This window comes from Anastrepha obliqua, chromosome 2 (genome assembly GCF_027943255.1).
Source record: "Anastrepha obliqua isolate idAnaObli1 chromosome 2, idAnaObli1_1.0, whole genome shotgun sequence".
Lineage (NCBI taxonomy): Eukaryota > Metazoa > Arthropoda > Insecta > Diptera > Tephritidae > Anastrepha > Anastrepha obliqua.
Genome location: NC_072893.1, coordinates 54,941,620 through 54,957,731, shown reverse-complemented (window position 1 = coordinate 54,957,731; position 16,112 = coordinate 54,941,620). Strand labels below are relative to the sequence as shown.

The 16,112-nt window shown below is 36.1% G+C and overlaps 1 protein-coding gene across 1 annotated transcript; it reads left to right on the top strand.

Moving 5' to 3' along the window:
• The first annotated feature begins 7,975 nt into the window (after positions 1-7,975).
• On the top strand, positions 7,976-12,987 carry LOC129238570 (stomatin-4-like). The gene is made up of 6 exons (XM_054873641.1): positions 7,976-8,117; positions 8,180-8,330; positions 8,419-8,784; positions 11,521-11,686; positions 11,761-11,917; positions 12,725-12,987. The coding sequence occupies exons 1-6, from the start codon at positions 8,078-8,080 to the stop codon at positions 12,805-12,807; spliced, it is 963 nt and encodes a 320-aa protein (XP_054729616.1). The 5' UTR covers positions 7,976-8,077; the 3' UTR covers positions 12,808-12,987.
• The last annotated feature ends 3,125 nt before the right edge of the window (positions 12,988-16,112 follow it).

Here is a 16,112-nt window from a genome sequence, read left to right as displayed (position 1 = left end):
ACCAAAACCAAATACTTAACAATTTAAACTTTTTTATTCATTACAATTTTGCTCTTCATTAAAATCTTTATCGTGACCATTTCGTTCTCTTTTTATTTATGTGGTCTTCGTCTTTCGGACATCAAAAGTGGTAGTTGGCTGTCCACAAAATTCCTGTTTTTTTGTGTTTGAAGAAAGCTGTGTATTCGAGTATAAATCTGTAAGAGTCTAGTCGCCTCAAAGGATTCCGCTCTTCTATCACTTCCGGAGGCATATAGTGATATGAGTACTGTCCAGTAGTACGCATTACAAGCCACTCCACTACTGCGATCAACCCAGCTGTTCTGCAACAACGTTCGTAGATGTGGTTGGGTACGCCCAAAAGAGATGACGTATTTCATTTTCTTGTTTCTCGTAAAAATTACGGAGTTGGCCAATGTCAGTACGCCGCACACTGGGGATTTTTGTACAGAGATGCGGAAAAAAGTATACATACATCCCAAAAAATATTTACATTTTTACTACTAACGAAGTTGTATATATTTGTGTATGAAAAGAACATGTCTAAAAACTATTTTTTAAAAAAATTAAAAAAAAATTTTTTTTTTTTAATTCATAAATTTTAATTTTTTTTTTAATTTTTTTTTATTAATATAAGCCAGCAAATATTTACGCACAGGATACATGTAAGTTCATAATTCTGAATTACCCTCAAAATGTCAAAACAAAATTAAAAGTGTTTCGTTATCATTATGCACACACTAGAAAGCGTTTAGTTATTATCATTGCCAAAAAATAATCAGTGGCGCCTGGTGGCACCTGCAATTGATTAAAACTGAAAGAGACGTTATTAAGCAACACGTTGATACTAGTTTCTGACCGTAGGTAAATGTAGCTCAACTTGCAGATCCAAGAATATGAAGGAATATGATTTTTTTTTTTTCGTAAAATTAATTATAAATCTATATATATAAAAATGAAATGATGTTCGTTCGTCCGCATTTTTTTGGGCCGATACGAGGCCAATTTTATTCGTTCTTTTTTCATATTATAGGGATCCACTAGGGGAAGGTTTTTAGCAAAAAAAAATTTCTTTTAAATATTTTCTTCATATAAAAAAAAGAAAAAATCAAAATATTGTCCAAAACAAAACTTGCTCGATTGTTAGATTAAAGTAAGTTTCGAATCGACATTCATTTTATGTGTAATTTTATGTGTACAACTTTTTTTGAATTTTTTGTATTTGTATTGTGATACAGAAATGTTTTGTATACAGAAATTTCAAATGATTCGAATGAAATTTTTTTTTTTTTTTTTATTTCTTCCATAAAATATTACACCTGTCGTTAGACAATAAGTAATTTGATTTACAAAAAGATGGAATGAGAGTGATATTGAAGGGCCAATGCCCCCAAGCTCATTTAGAAGAAATATATACATATTATTTAAAAACAAGTGGTTAACAAACAATGACATATACGATTAGTTGACAATTGATTACAAGGATTTTGCAAGATCTGTTGGTGTTTGACGGTTAAGCCGACTTTGGGTAGATTTTTCTTTATTTGGTAGTCTTCTCATCATAGGATTTGTATGCGTTAATAGTCTACTTATGTGTCTTCTGCTAGCGCTTTGTATTGCTTCATCAATAGTATCGATGTCAAGGTCGCGATGAGTATCTGCGTTAGGTATGTACCAAGGTGCATTAGTTAAGGTCCTAAGTATTTATGAAAATAATGTTTCAATTCAATTGAGCAATGCTTTCTTTGACCAATTCTATATGGAAATGAATGCGTTTGCAAACGATGTTTTCGGCTATGAACAAATGTTGGAATCGAATGAAAAAGGAAAGAAACGCGAAATGATAAAAAAAATTCTTGAATTCTTTGTTTATTTCTCATTTTTTCAGAAGTACACCACACAAGAACTCATTCCAACTCTGATTTTGAAATCCTGTTCGACTTGGTGATCGATAATTTTGTCACTATAATGGTCAATGGAAATTTGCGTGTATCAGACCCTGCATATTATTTACCATATCAACTTTTTATGGAACATATGGACCAAATGAACACAAAAAAATAATTTAGTTTTGTTTTGATTTTTTGCAACATTTTGGTTTTCAGTTAATACAATAAAAACAATACTGTTTTTTTCGTGAACACAAAATTCTAAATTTATTACGTTGTTTGTTTAGAATTTTTTTAGAAAAAAAGTAAATTTTTTGGTTTTGAGGAAATTTGTTTATTGTTGCTATTTGTGAAAGCGTAGATATTTGTAAGTATTTGACTATAATCCTAAAAGTTAATGGAATACCACTATGACACATAGAAAACATTTTTTCAAAGGGGTGTTTTTCGAAAATTATAAAAAAAATTGTTTTCAAAAATTTTGAAGAAATAAAGTAAAATAAAAAAATTTCGAAAGCATGAAATTTTTTCAAAACCAAATTTTCCTCAAAAAGATAAAAGAAATTTCTTCGAAGAGGTGTTTTTCTAAAATTACAAAAAAAAAATTTCAAAAATTTTAAACAAATAAAATAAAATAAAACTTTTTCAAGGGTATGAAATTTTTTCAAAACAAAATTTTCTGAAAATCAAACAAAATTTAAAAAAAAAATGGTGTTTTCAAAGCATTTCATATTCCACTATTAATAGAGAATACATTTTTTCGAGGGGGTGTTTTTCAAAGCGGAAAAAAATCTTTTTTAACAAATCAATTTAAACTTTTACAAAAGTGTGAAATTTTTTCAAGAACAAAATTTTCTCAAAAACGTTAAAGTAAAAAAAAATAGTTTTTTCAAAATATTTAATTTTCAGCAATTAACTGAGAAGAAATTTGTTAGAGCGAAGTGTTTTTCAAAACTTCAAAAAACACTTTTTAACCAAAAAAAATAAACCTTTTTTCAAAAACAACAGGAATGATAACATTGCATAACAATTTCTGCACTTTTGCACAGTCTAAAGAGGCATTGATACAGAGTGTATTTCCAAACATAGTTCAACATTACAAAAACCATGATTGACTCAGCGAAAGAGCAATTTTAGCTGAGAAAAATAAGGACGTCAATGATATAAATTCAGCTATTTTAGATCAAATACCTGGTGACATAGTTGCGTATAAGTCAATGGACACTATTACTGATCAAGATGTAAATTATCCAACTGAATTCTTAAACTCACTCGATTTACCAGGCTTACCACCTCATAATTTACGATTAAAAATTGGAGCACCGATTATTATGCTGCGCAATAGTAATGTGCCCCGACTTTGCAACGGTACCAGACTCGCTGTGAAGAAGCTAATGGGTAACGTTATCGAAGCAACAATTTTGAAAGGGAAGTACAAAGGAGAAGACATTTTGATACCCTGAATTCCACTGACTCCGGCGGATTTACCATTCGATTTCAAACGTTTGCAGTTCCCTATTCGCCTTGCCTTCGCTATGAGAATTAATAAGGCGCAAGGACAGTCTCTACAAATGTGCGGTATTAATTTAGAATACCCAATTTTTTCTCATGGACAATTGTATGTAGCTTGCTCACGAGTTGGCAAACCATCGTCATTATTCACGCGAAAGATGAAAAAACCAAAAACGTTGTCTACCAAAAAGTGTTACTATAAAGTTCGAATGAAATTGTATCAAAGAATTTGCTTTGCTTCGTATTAATTTTATTCTCTTTCAGCAAATCATTGAATTTATCGTCTAGCGAAGCGGGCGAGGGTACGCTAGTTAATTATAAATAGATAATCAAATGCTTTACAGCCTTTGTTCTTCCGGCTAAAATATATAAAAATATCGTACCCTAAATGAAAAATAAAAAATTGGAAGTCGGCTCAAGCAAAAAGAAAAAAAACCACCTTGGGCTTTGAAGTTTTTTCTTGGTCAGTTCAATACTATAAAAAAATTATACTTTTGACATATCTATAAAAAAAAAAAAACTGTAAGTCGGAGTTTAGTAATTCTTTTTGATTTTATTGTTGGTTGTTGGTAGGTGGTATGTTGCAAATTTGACTTTTTTCCGCAAAATCCCCAGTGTGCGCCGTCTCATAACAGAACCAGTTTCTTGTAGTCTTCAGTAAGTTCCAGCAAAAACGCTAATATCAGGTACTCGACGAGTATGATACCGTACATGTACTCATTACGTGCGCGCGACGACACTTCTTCGCAGTCCGTAAAACGGTAGGATGTCAGCGTATTTTGATATCTGCTAATTCAACGAAATTCAGACATATAACTTAAGAAAATATTTTTCATGATTTTCTTCCAATCTTTGGTTTTATTTAATTAATATAAATAATTTATAAAAAATAAATAAATAATTGGCGCGTACCCTTCTGTTAGGTGCTTGGCTCAGCTCTTCCTCCTATTTGTGGCGTGATTTTCATAACTATGTAAGTACTGGTAAACGAGAATGTGACAACAAAAAGGTGCGGAGGCGCTAGTTGTATTCTGGAAGAATCACCACTTAAACCAACCAACCAAGTACTGGTAGGGAAGTACGCAGGTGAAATGGTTGAAGTACCACTCTGGTACTCGCCAAGGAGCACTAATCGTTGTTTTGATACCATTATGAGACCACCAATAGGCAGATATCTATAGCCAGCCAGAGTTGTTGATATAATGGAGAAGATTGATGGGACTTAGGTTGGCGCACTGGGGGGATTCTACTGTAAAAATCAAATTTTCATGGATTTTGTTTTCATACTTGTATTAATTTAATTAGTAAAAAAAAGTTTAGGGTTACATATACACAGGTCTTGAGTGTACAAAAAAATTTTTTAAATTTATTTTCATTTCAAAATGGCAGCTGTACAGCCGCTCCCCCGAAACGCCTTTTGAAATCTGACCACACTGTCGCGCATTTAAAAAAAATCTGAAATGAAAAAAACCAAATTTTTTTTATTATATATCATTATTTTTAGTTGTTAAGCCTATTACTTGCAAAAAAAAAATTTTTTTGTAAAATTTTTGAAGTTTTTTAAAAAATCGACATTTTTTTGTTGTCATTTTGTTATTAAAAAAGGGGTTATAAATAATAAATTTTTTCCCACCATAGCTTTAAAAACTAGTAAATATTGTTAAAAATATACTATCAAAGTTTGAGCTTGATATGTTAATTTTTCACGGAGCTGTGATGTGGGCAATTTCGAAAACGTGGTTTCGAGAAAAACACGCTTAAACAATTTTTCATACTTACAGCTTAATCAGCTATTCCTGCCCCATATAACATTTCGTCTGCTCTTAATATTTCATTATCCTCTTCAAGAAGAGCCTCTGTACGAGCTTTTCGGGCTTCGTGGGTGGATTCAGAGCGACGTTTAACCTTTTTCTTCTCACGACGATTGTGGAGTAGGGAACGTCTTATCTCTTGATCAAGCGCATATGACCGTAAACCGCTCGAGCGCTCAGTTTATACCTGCTTTGCTAAAACTTTTATAACTTGAAAACTATTCAAGATTTCTTTTTAAGATTTTCATGGAACATTCTGGAGTTGTTTCTGAGTATGTTTCAACAAAAAGTAAAAAATCGATTTTTTTTAAGTTTTACAGTAGAGGCCCCCTTAATCGTCTAGCTGCCAAATCTGAACATTTACAAAGAAAGTTGCCAACATTCTCCTTCACTGAAAGGTCCCCACAGTTGCTGCAATGGTAAAGCTAGCTTTTCCGCGCGTGAGCCGATCGTCCGATGGCCGGTAAACACAGCTACAAGTTTGGAAATGGAATGGCGTGGAGTCCCCAGGACTCTCTGAGTCCTTCATCTATTGTACTAGGGTCACAATGTTTTCGAAATAGCACATGAAACTGTAACTGCATATGTAAGTTAATGAAACAATTTTGAAAGGCTCTTCAAATTCAATAAGAAGCGGTTTTAGTTAAAAAAGTGCAGATAAAGTGAATACTTTATTAATATATGTCAAAACAATTTCTTAACAAACTGTATGCATGTATTACTTGTTAGCTGAAATAATGCCATAATAAATTATTTTAGTTAGTTAGGTTAGGTTAGGTCACATAGACCTATTGGTCCTTGTTTCCTTGTGGTAGGCTTCTTGTAATAAGCCTGCGTCTTTTGCGTATCTAAGTAAACTATCAAGCCCTAACTCCGAGAGACATTCGAATCTCTCACATTGTAGAGCTCCTAAACATTTCATTCGGGTTCTAGCTAATGTAAGGCCAGAACATAGAAGGTGTTCAAGAGCTTCCCTCTCTTCTAGTTCATTGCAAAATCTGCAGCTATCCTTGTTTGCAATTCCCATCTTGTGCGCGTGTGCCGTTAACAAATTGTGGCCTGTCAGTATACCTACGATAGTTCTGCCTTCCTTACTAGACAGGGCTAGTGCGAATCCGGCGTATTTATCTGCATTCTGTGTACACATGATTTTCGCGGTTTTACAAGTGGAATAATCTACCACACCCTGTCTATCCGTGTTTTCATGTCTGCAGCAATGTCATCGTATACCGTATTTAAAGGTTTCAGTATGTCGTTTTCTTGTTCGCTTTTGCCAATCGCATGTACAATTTCGTTTCCTATAATGCCCTTATGTCCGGGTACCCAATAGATGTGTAACCTTCTGTCTGCGACGAGCCTCTCTATGGCTTTCCTGGTTCAACGAACGTTTTTGAGTTTATTGCCTTTATTGCCACTTGACTGTTAACGTATGTATGTATCTATGTTGGAATTGCTTGATGCCTTTGCTAGTACTATTTCTGCAGCTTTTCCTACCGCAAAGACTTCTTCTTGAAAAATACTGCATTGGTCAGGGAGCTTAATTGGCCACCTGATGTCCAGCACTGCGCAATAAATTCCTGCACCTACTTCGTCCATCATTTTCGAGTCGTCAGTAAATATATTAAGCGTATTGGAGCCAGGTTTCATACCTCTTTTTCACCCCTTTTATTGTATTGTTGTTCGGAATCTCTTCACCCAATTGTATTTCGGAGTCATACAATCTGTATTGGTCCGATTTTACAGGTAAATTCACCCGTTGCGTTAAGTCTTGCGGCAGATCTAGCTGCTAGATCGTCTGCCGCAATGTCAATTGGTGGTAGGTTGAGTATTCTTTCGAGTGCTGCCGCAGGAGTACGCATGCAAGACGTTGAATACTCTCCATAGGTGTTTTGTGTGTCGTTTTTCTCAATGCAGTCCACCACACTAGAGCACCATAGAGTAATATTGGCTTTATTACAGCTGAGTAGCACCAATACATTATTGAAAGAGATAGACCTCTTGTAACTCCCAGCATTCTTTTACATGCATACAGTGCATTACTGGCCTTTTTCTTCCTCTCCAATATATTGTGCTTCCATGATAGTTTGCTATCCAAAATTACTCCAAGGTGTTTTTTAGATAAGTCTGTAGAAATTACCTCCAGCTTTTCTTGTATGATGTTTAAAAACTTCATAGCGGTATCTAGTAATTATATCTCAGTAGACGAAGTGTTCTACAAGACTCTCATCACGCCCGTCCTAACGTATGGCGCAGAAGCGTGGACGATGTCAACATCCGATGAAGCGACGCTTGGAGTGTTTGAGAGAAAGATTCTGCGGAAGATTTTTGGACCTTTGCACGATGAGCTGTATGAGCTTTACGACGACATAGACATAGTGCAGTGAATAAATATCCAGCGGCTACGCTGGCTGGGTCATGTCGTCCGAATGGATACGAACCTTCCGGCTCTGAAAGTATACGATGCGGTACCAGCTGGTGGTAGCAGAGGAAGAGGAAGGCCTCCTTTGCGTTGGAAAGATCAGGTGGTGAAGGACTTGACTTCACTTGGTGTATCCAACTGGCGACGGTTAGCACGAGAGAGAACGACTGGTGCGTTTTGTTAAACTCGGCCAAAATCGCGCAAGCGGTTATCGCGCCAATTAAAAAGAAGAAGACGAAGTGTTTTTATTTTTACTTGGGGGTGCATAGTAAATTAAAAACCTTAATTGAATTTTTCGAATTTTTGATATTTCTTTACCATACAGTTGCGATATGTAAATAGTAAATTAAAAACTAAAGAAAACATCAAAATAATAAAAAAATATTATTTTATTTCGAAATATTGTTTAATTGAATTTGTGTTACAAAATTGTCAGCAGATTAAAGATGAACCGTAATAGAAGAGAAATTCGATATTTTGCAACAAGTGAGATCATACACTCGCAGACATAAAGGAATCAGTAATTAAAAGGTCATCAATATTTTCAGGTGAAAATCAAAAACCAAGCTGTATTGAACAGGCCATCGTTTTAATAAGCCTTCTCTTTGTTGTACTAACGCTTCCAATATCAATATTTTTATCTTTGATTGTGATGCCAGAATATAAAAGGGCAGTTATATTCAGATGCGGCCGTCTAAAGTGCGTATACCAATGCATTTTCGTCGTTTTCTTCCCTTTAAAGCTTGAATTATTCCATGTAATTCGAAAATTGATGGCATTATTGCAGGCGTGGTGGAGCACGTGGTCCTGGTATTGTGTTTAGAATCCCAGGGGTCGATTATTGTGTAAGAGTTGACTTGCGTACGATATCATACGATGTACCAGCGCAGGAAATTCTCACAAAGGATCACGTAACAATTAGTCTTGATGCAGCAGTTTATTATAGAATTTTCGATCCATTGCTAGCCGTAATACAAGTGGAGCAAGTTCATTTCGCGACCAGATTGCTGGCGCAAGCGACACTACGCAATATAGCTGGACAAAAGCAAGTTTTGGAATTGATGTCCGAAAAAGATTCAGTGTCGATGGCTATGGCAGAAATCTTAAAATCCGCTACATCACCATGGGGAGTGTATGTGGAACGTGTTGAAATGTGAGTAAGAGTACATAGCAGTAGAGGAAGCCAAGATGATGTTAGAAAGTACGACCAAGCAATTTCCCACCAAAGAAGTTTATAACCGCAAACCAAATATTGAGCTTTAGATTGTCGAAAGCTGTAACCAACTTCTTTATCATTTATACAATTGCTGCGCGGTATGCAAGGGCGCTGATATTCTGCTTTATTTTCCACTGCAGTTGATTACTTTTTATTTAATTGATTACGGAGACAGTTCTCTCTCAACATGACGCTGCCATCTGCGCTGCCAAGCGACATTATTGTCGTTGTTTTACAGTCATGAATGTCGGATCAGCTAAGCATCACCGTCCGTAAATATGACATGATCAAGATAACCCAGTCGTATTCTTATGAATGCTTTTTTCATGCATGAATGCTACGTTCATGCTTTTGGAAAGATCGTTCAGTTCATCAACCTGCCTTCTTTGATATCCACCATTTTGCATCATATAAAAGTAAGAGTACACTCCTGTTAGCAAGAATTATTCTTCGCATGATATGAAGACTGTCATGTGATGGTGTTTATGCTGGTTTATAAGTAGACGTTGCCTTTTATCTTTGGCCTCTTTGCGATTTTTAGTCAACATATATCTAATTGGCACGTACACCCGTTTTGCGTGTTTGGCCGAGCTCCTCCTCCTATTTGTGGCGTGCGTCTTGATGTTGTTCCTCAAATGGAGGCACCTACAGCTTCAAGCCGACTCCGAACGGCAGATATTTTTTATGAAGAGTTTTTTCATAGCAGAAATACACTCGGAGGTTTGCCATTGCCTGTCGAGTGGCGGCCGCTATTAGAAAAAGAACTCTAAAAAACTTAAATCCAGCGAACGTAAATTGTTTCGACAGTACTGACATCTTCGTTAAAGCGTGAATGATTATCAACATTTCTTGGACGTTTTTTGTTGCAGCACACAGCTTTTAAAAAATTCGATCTTTTGTGCAATAAGTTCGATAATTGTGTCTATCAGTCATCTTGGCGATAAACTGGTTCTGGAGGATGCCCTGAAAGATCGATATTATGCGGACAAAACGGAATGTGAACATTTTTAATGAATCCCTAATGCACTCATATGATGTACGTTTGTTATAATTTATTTTAAAAAGGAGATTTGCATTTGGATTACTCTGGCAATATTTCCATACTGCGGTTGCAACAAAAAAATATCCAATATTTCGAGAAGTCACGGTGAGGACTGACTACATCGTCCCGATGGTAACCTTAAATAGGAATTTTGCCACACTCTTTCCATTTAAGGAAGAATGGAATAAGGGATTCTCTCTAAACAACTTTGACACTACAGTCTATACAGATGGCAGTAAAATGGATTGTGGTGTTGAAGCTGATATATATTTTCACTGACTTGGAATTGAAAAATCTGTGCAATCGGGGAAGCTTGTAGGTTACTAATCGTAGATTTCTCTTTTGAGGACAATATCGCTATTCTTTCGGATAGCCAAGCTGCAATCCAGGCACTGGAAGCGGCTATAACAACCTCTAAAGTGGTGGAGCAAAGTAGGAATAGCCACACCACCTTGAGTGAAAACCATAAAGTAACCTTAATTTGGGTTCCGGGACACCGAAATATAGAAGGTAACGAAAAATCTGGTGAACTGGCAAGATGGGGGATCTGCCATGAATGCAATTTCCCTAAAATACCGTCGCATCGCAAAATCAGCAGGACGTTATGGCCCTCCTACAACCTCAAGCAATCGTTGACATTGATAAACATGAAACGACGGGACGCCTGTAGACTAACGGCAGTCACAACTGGCTTCTGGTATATCGGAGAACAAGCCGCCAAAATGGGCATCCCTTACAACACATACTGTCATTGTTGGAAACAACTGGAGAAAAAGGAAACCATCTTCCATTTCCTCTGTGAATGCCCTGCCCTGTGAAGGGACAGAATGTTAACCCTGCGAAAACCGGTGTTCGAGAGTCTCGAGCAACTGTCTGGCTAAGACGTCAACAACCTAATAAGGTTCCTAAACCGCACAGACTGGATATAGTCTTGCTGTAAATAACTGTTAAACAATTTGGTAACTAGGATGTGGCATCAAAATGGTGCGAAAGCGCTAGTTGGATTTTGGATGAATCACCACTCTAACCAGCCAACCAACCAACCAACTTCGAGAAGCAAATGTTGAATCTTTCTTAGCGGAAATAGCAATACTCACACGGTTCCTAAAGCAAACCTCTCAGTATTTTTCGGCCTTGCAACAATCGATGCCTGTAATCAAAAAATTGCTGCTAGTCTCAAATGGGGGGAGCCGCTGGACGGGCGAGGGTCGCTGAGGGCGAGGGGTATAGGAGTGCACAGTAAAGAAAATAAATACGTTGAACCTTATAAAAACTAAGGCTTTATTTATGGTAACACAAGAATTAAAAAAAAAAAATTATAAACAAACTGCTATCACTGCTAATGTTGTATGCCTTGACGAAGTAATGCCGTCATCTTCCGTCTTATCAGATTCAAAGTAATATTCGTCAGAACTATCACTATCTAACGTATCATCTCTAGATCGGGGTTAAGATTAAGATGCGGGAAGCAAGTCTGTGAACTGAGAAGAATTGCGCCTTCCATGGTTTGTGATTGCAAAGTTCCTAGTCACTGTCGAGAGCTTAGCCTTTTTGAGATGAGGGAAAAATAATAGAACACAGCTGTATTCCTTGCTCATATTATATTATATAAAATAATCTTTGAATTTCAGCAAGGATGTCCGCCTGCCATTGAATTTGCAGCGAGCAATGGCTGCCGAAGCTGAAGCAATCCGAGAGGCGAAAGCAAAGGTAGTTTCCGCGGAAGGCGAACTGAGCGCTTCCAAGGCCCTTAGGGCCGCATCTGACGTTATGGCTTCCAATCCCGTAGCGCTGCAGGTACATTTTTACAGAAACACAGATTATTAGTAAATAATTTTTCTTTATTTTTCATCACAACCTGGCTTATCTAGTTACGTTATCTGCAAACCTTAAGTCTTATTTCTGGTGATCAAAACAAAAATATAATATTTCCGTTTCCCGTGAATTTGATCAAACAACTAGTGCTTGGGAAAGGAAGTGAGCCTAGTCAGGGAAGTTCATCTAAGAAAAAAGTTGCAGACGAAATGGGTTTGTTGAATGTTACCTTATGAAGGGTCTTTCAAAAGTGGCTCTTAGATGTCAGTAGTGAATAATTTCTAGATAGTACTTTTTTTATGTCATCTCTGACATTTTACAAATAGGCAGATGTGCAATTTTACACGATAGAACAACGCGGTGAAATTATTGAAGCCTATTATGAGAATGGTCGATCTTTAAGATCTTTTTTGTGGAAATAATCATCCGTATGAGTCGACAATTTTAAGGTTGATGAAAAAATTTGCAAGAAAATGATTCTGTCGAGAATAGAAAAAAGGACTGGCAGATCAAAAACTGTACGGTCTGTTGAGAATATTGCTGCTGTAGCGCAAGATGTTGCTGAACAACCTTCAAAGTCGATATCTTGACCTTCTGAACGACTAGTCTTTCATGAATCGACTGTTTGGCGTATATTACCTGTGGACGTGCTTATGGTGAACATTTAAATGATATCATTTTTCACTTATAATTTTTAAGAGCCGTGCTTTAAAACAACATCTAGGCGAGACTTTTGAAAGAATCCTTTACAAGGTGGCGCAAAATTAATCGTCCATTGGAAGATTTAAAATTTTTGCAAATTGCGCCGTACCTCAATAACATTTGACACTTGTGAATTAAATAGTTGCAGTATACAAACAGACAAGCAACGGAGCGCGTAAAGTCAAAATACATATTTCCATCACCCAAAATCATTTTTTTTTTTATTAAAAAAGTTATTTAAAAACAAAAATCGATGATTAATTTTGCGCCACTTTGTATTAGTAATAAAATCAATTAAGAAAATTAATTTCTATTTAGAAATAAGTGGCGCTGTTGATGAAGCACTGGAAGAAGCATATAGGGCTTTAGATGATGCTAAAATATGTAGATGCATCGAATAATACAAAAAAGGAGCATAACCATCGTTGGAGGTATTGGACAACATTTTTGAAAGATCGGTTGCTTTTGGCATATAAATTTTTGTCAATCATAACTTCTTAAGTAGCTTTTATCCTTAAATACTTATTATGAAAAAGAAATAAAATTATGTGCCCATAAAAGACGTGTATAAAAACATTTGGAATGTGGAGATAAATGATTTAAACATTTAAAAATTTTTTAAAATATTGATCGCTTTGATGATCGAAATCGTTTCGCATATTTAGGCCTATTACATGATTCAATTATTGAAGGTTTGCTCATTTGTGACATTAGAATTTTGACACTCCCTTAAAAAAGGTCGCATTTAAGAAGGGCGAAGAAAGTGGAAAAATTAAATTCCTTTTTTTAAAAATGGTAGCAAAAATGTTTTGCTTTTACTTTAATTATAAATGGTACAAACGAAAATTGCCGGGAATGATATTAAAAAAAAGGTTATTAAGTAAAACCCAGATTGATATTTTGTGAATTAATTTTTAAATTGAAAACCGCTCACGAAGTTGGGAAGTTTTGCCAATATGACGCTATTACATTACCTAAGCATTATGGCCCTTTCCTTTCATAGGAGAAGCAAACTCATCATAAATGTAGTTGACTAACAACAAGCAGTGAACATACTCACGTAAGTGTGGAGTTTTGACGCCCAAGTCGAGATTATTTTTACATTCCTAACTACTGAAAAACTATTCCGGGCATGAAACACCAAATGATAGAAAATGTTGTTTTTATTAGCGGAGGCTCCTCGACAGGCAATGGCACCCCTCCGAGTGCACTTCTGCAATGAAAGAAACTCCTCATAATCTCTCCTCATAACCACTCTCCATCTGCCATCAGGAGGCTGTGATTAATTACATATTGTTAAATGGACTCTTATTGGTAACTTATGTATCTTTAGTGTAACCTAGTAAGTACTCCCCCAACCTGTATTTGAAAGACATCGGATTCAAATTGTCAAAACGTCCATCTTTCTTTCTAAGGGATAAACGCAAAAAAAAAAACACTTTTTTCATGAATTTATTGTAGCGAAACGGTTCAAGTCAGTTTATTAAAAGTTGTTGCATATTATAAAGTAACATTTCTAGATTATTTGATAAAATTTTCATGTAAAAATATTGCAAAATGAGCGAATGAGAGCACATTTACGTAGACGTCTTTTCAAAAATACATTTTGCAGTAGTCAGCATATCTCAGCGTAGAATCATCTGAAATCAAAAAAATCGAATAATTTAGTTAAAGTATGAGTTAAACTTTCCCCCAACGTTTATTTTGACGATTTATTTTCATTTTCAGCCATTTGGTAGTCGTTTGAAGTAAAAAGTGATTTTTGACGAAAAAATGCCGCCATTTTGTAGGTGTAAAACCACCTTAATATAAAAAAAAAATGGCAAAAAAAAAACGTTGGGGGGAGGTTTTTTATATGTAAAATATGTGTGCAAAATTTCAAAAGGATCGGTTGAGTAGTTTTCAAATGCCAATGACTACGCACTTTAAAAAAAAAGGTTCGAGAAAACCGCGTTTAAAGTTTTAAGTTATCTCGGCAGATGTTTGAGGCGGCTCGGCTTTATGCTCTATAACTTAAAAAGTTTTGCTCGGATTGACTTAAAATTTTAACACGGTATTTTTGAAATGGCAATGAGTAATTAGAAATTTAGTCTTCAATAATAAAAAGTGGACGTGGTTGTTATCCGATTTTAATAATATACCCAAGCACCCGCTCCATATGTCACCATTGGTTTTATTATCGTGCTGTACAGCCATCTCAGAATTCTTGGACTACAGACCCAAGGTTTTTCTGCTAGACGTTTGCAGATCATGAGAGACTTTGTTGCTTGGGACAAGTTTCCAGCTAAGCTTGGCATCCAGGACAAGGCCAAGTTACTTATATATATATATATATATGTATATATATATATATATAATTGGCGTATACACCCATTTTGGGTGTTTGGTCGAGCTCCTCCTCCTATTTGTGATGTGCGTCTTGATGTTGTTCCACATATGGAGGGACCCACAGTTTCAAGTCGACTCAGAACTGCAGACATTTCTTATGAGTAGCTTTTTCATGGCAGAAATACACTCGGAGATTTGCCATTGCCTGTCGAGGGGCGACCGCTATTAGAAAAAACAAGATACATACTTAATTTCGCTAATAATATTTAAGTTGAGTTTAAATGAATTGTAAGCTACATTTCTATTGGGTTCCAAGCCATAAGGGCATCGAAGGGAACGAACTAGTAGATATAGCGAAAAACGGGGTCAACGAAATACCAAAGTCAATCCGAATATTATGCAACGGACTAGACGAAAACCTGATCAGAAAATTCAGAATAAGATAGGAGGCTCCGAACAGTTGCAGAAATGCGAAGATCACAATCATATACGATTTATACTATCACTAACACGAAGAGATTGTAGAACCACGATAGGCGTGCTGACGGGACACAGCCCGCGGTAGCAGCGTATACTTATAAGATAGAAGTCTCGGCCAGCGTGGAATGCAGGAAATGTAGGGGGAAATCTGTGCTCTTGTGCGGATGCGCTGCGTTATTCAAAAAAAAGCTTAAATATCTGAGGGCACCATAGTTTAACGCATTGGAAGATATCTTAGCTGTAAGTTAAGTGCCTCTTTAAATTCGCAATAGGAACAGGCATCATGCGGGTGGACTACTTCAATACACAAAACACATAACTAATGAACGCGTTATGGACCGAACCTGTCTATGCGTGACGACATGCCAACCAGTTCAACCTAATCTAACCTAAATGAAGTGGTAGTAATATGCGTACCAAGTCTGGGTAACTTTTATTAAGTCGTTATCCGATATACGCATTTATTGAATTGTGAGTGGGACACCACCTATTTCGCAAAATTTTTTGCATTGTAAAGGGTGTTTAAGTTTTAAGGGCCGGTGTTGATATTGAATAAAGTACAATTTTTTTAAGAAAATATTGTAATTTCTCTTTATTATGATAATATTGGTATGGCTCAATTACGTATGGGGCAAAATATCGGTCAAATGGCCGCCGAGGCCGCGACCTTCAACCGATGGTCCAAATTTTCGATGACGCTGAGGCATAATTGAGGTTCTATGCCGTTAATGCGCCGAATTATCTCATCCTTTAGCTCTTGAATTTTTGCTGGCTTATCGACGTACACCTTTTCTTTCAAATAACCCCAAAGAAAGAAGTCCAACGGTGTCGTTGACGTTTAGGTGTGGTTCGCATTCAACATCGGCCCTTGAAATTTAACCACCCTTTATTTATTATT

Bases quoted from the DNA above. Each gene is read 5' to 3' on its own strand.
- LOC129238570 (XM_054873641.1), top strand. From the start codon at position 8,078: ATGAACCGTAATAGAAGAGAAATTCGATATTTTGCAACAA. The intron at 8,331-8,418 runs GTGCGTATACCA...GCATTATTGCAG, and splicing joins TTCAGATGCGGCCGTCTAAA to GCGTGGTGGAGCACGTGGTC. The intron at 11,687-11,760 runs GTACATTTTTAC...TGGCTTATCTAG, and splicing joins CCAATCCCGTAGCGCTGCAG to TTACGTTATCTGCAAACCTT.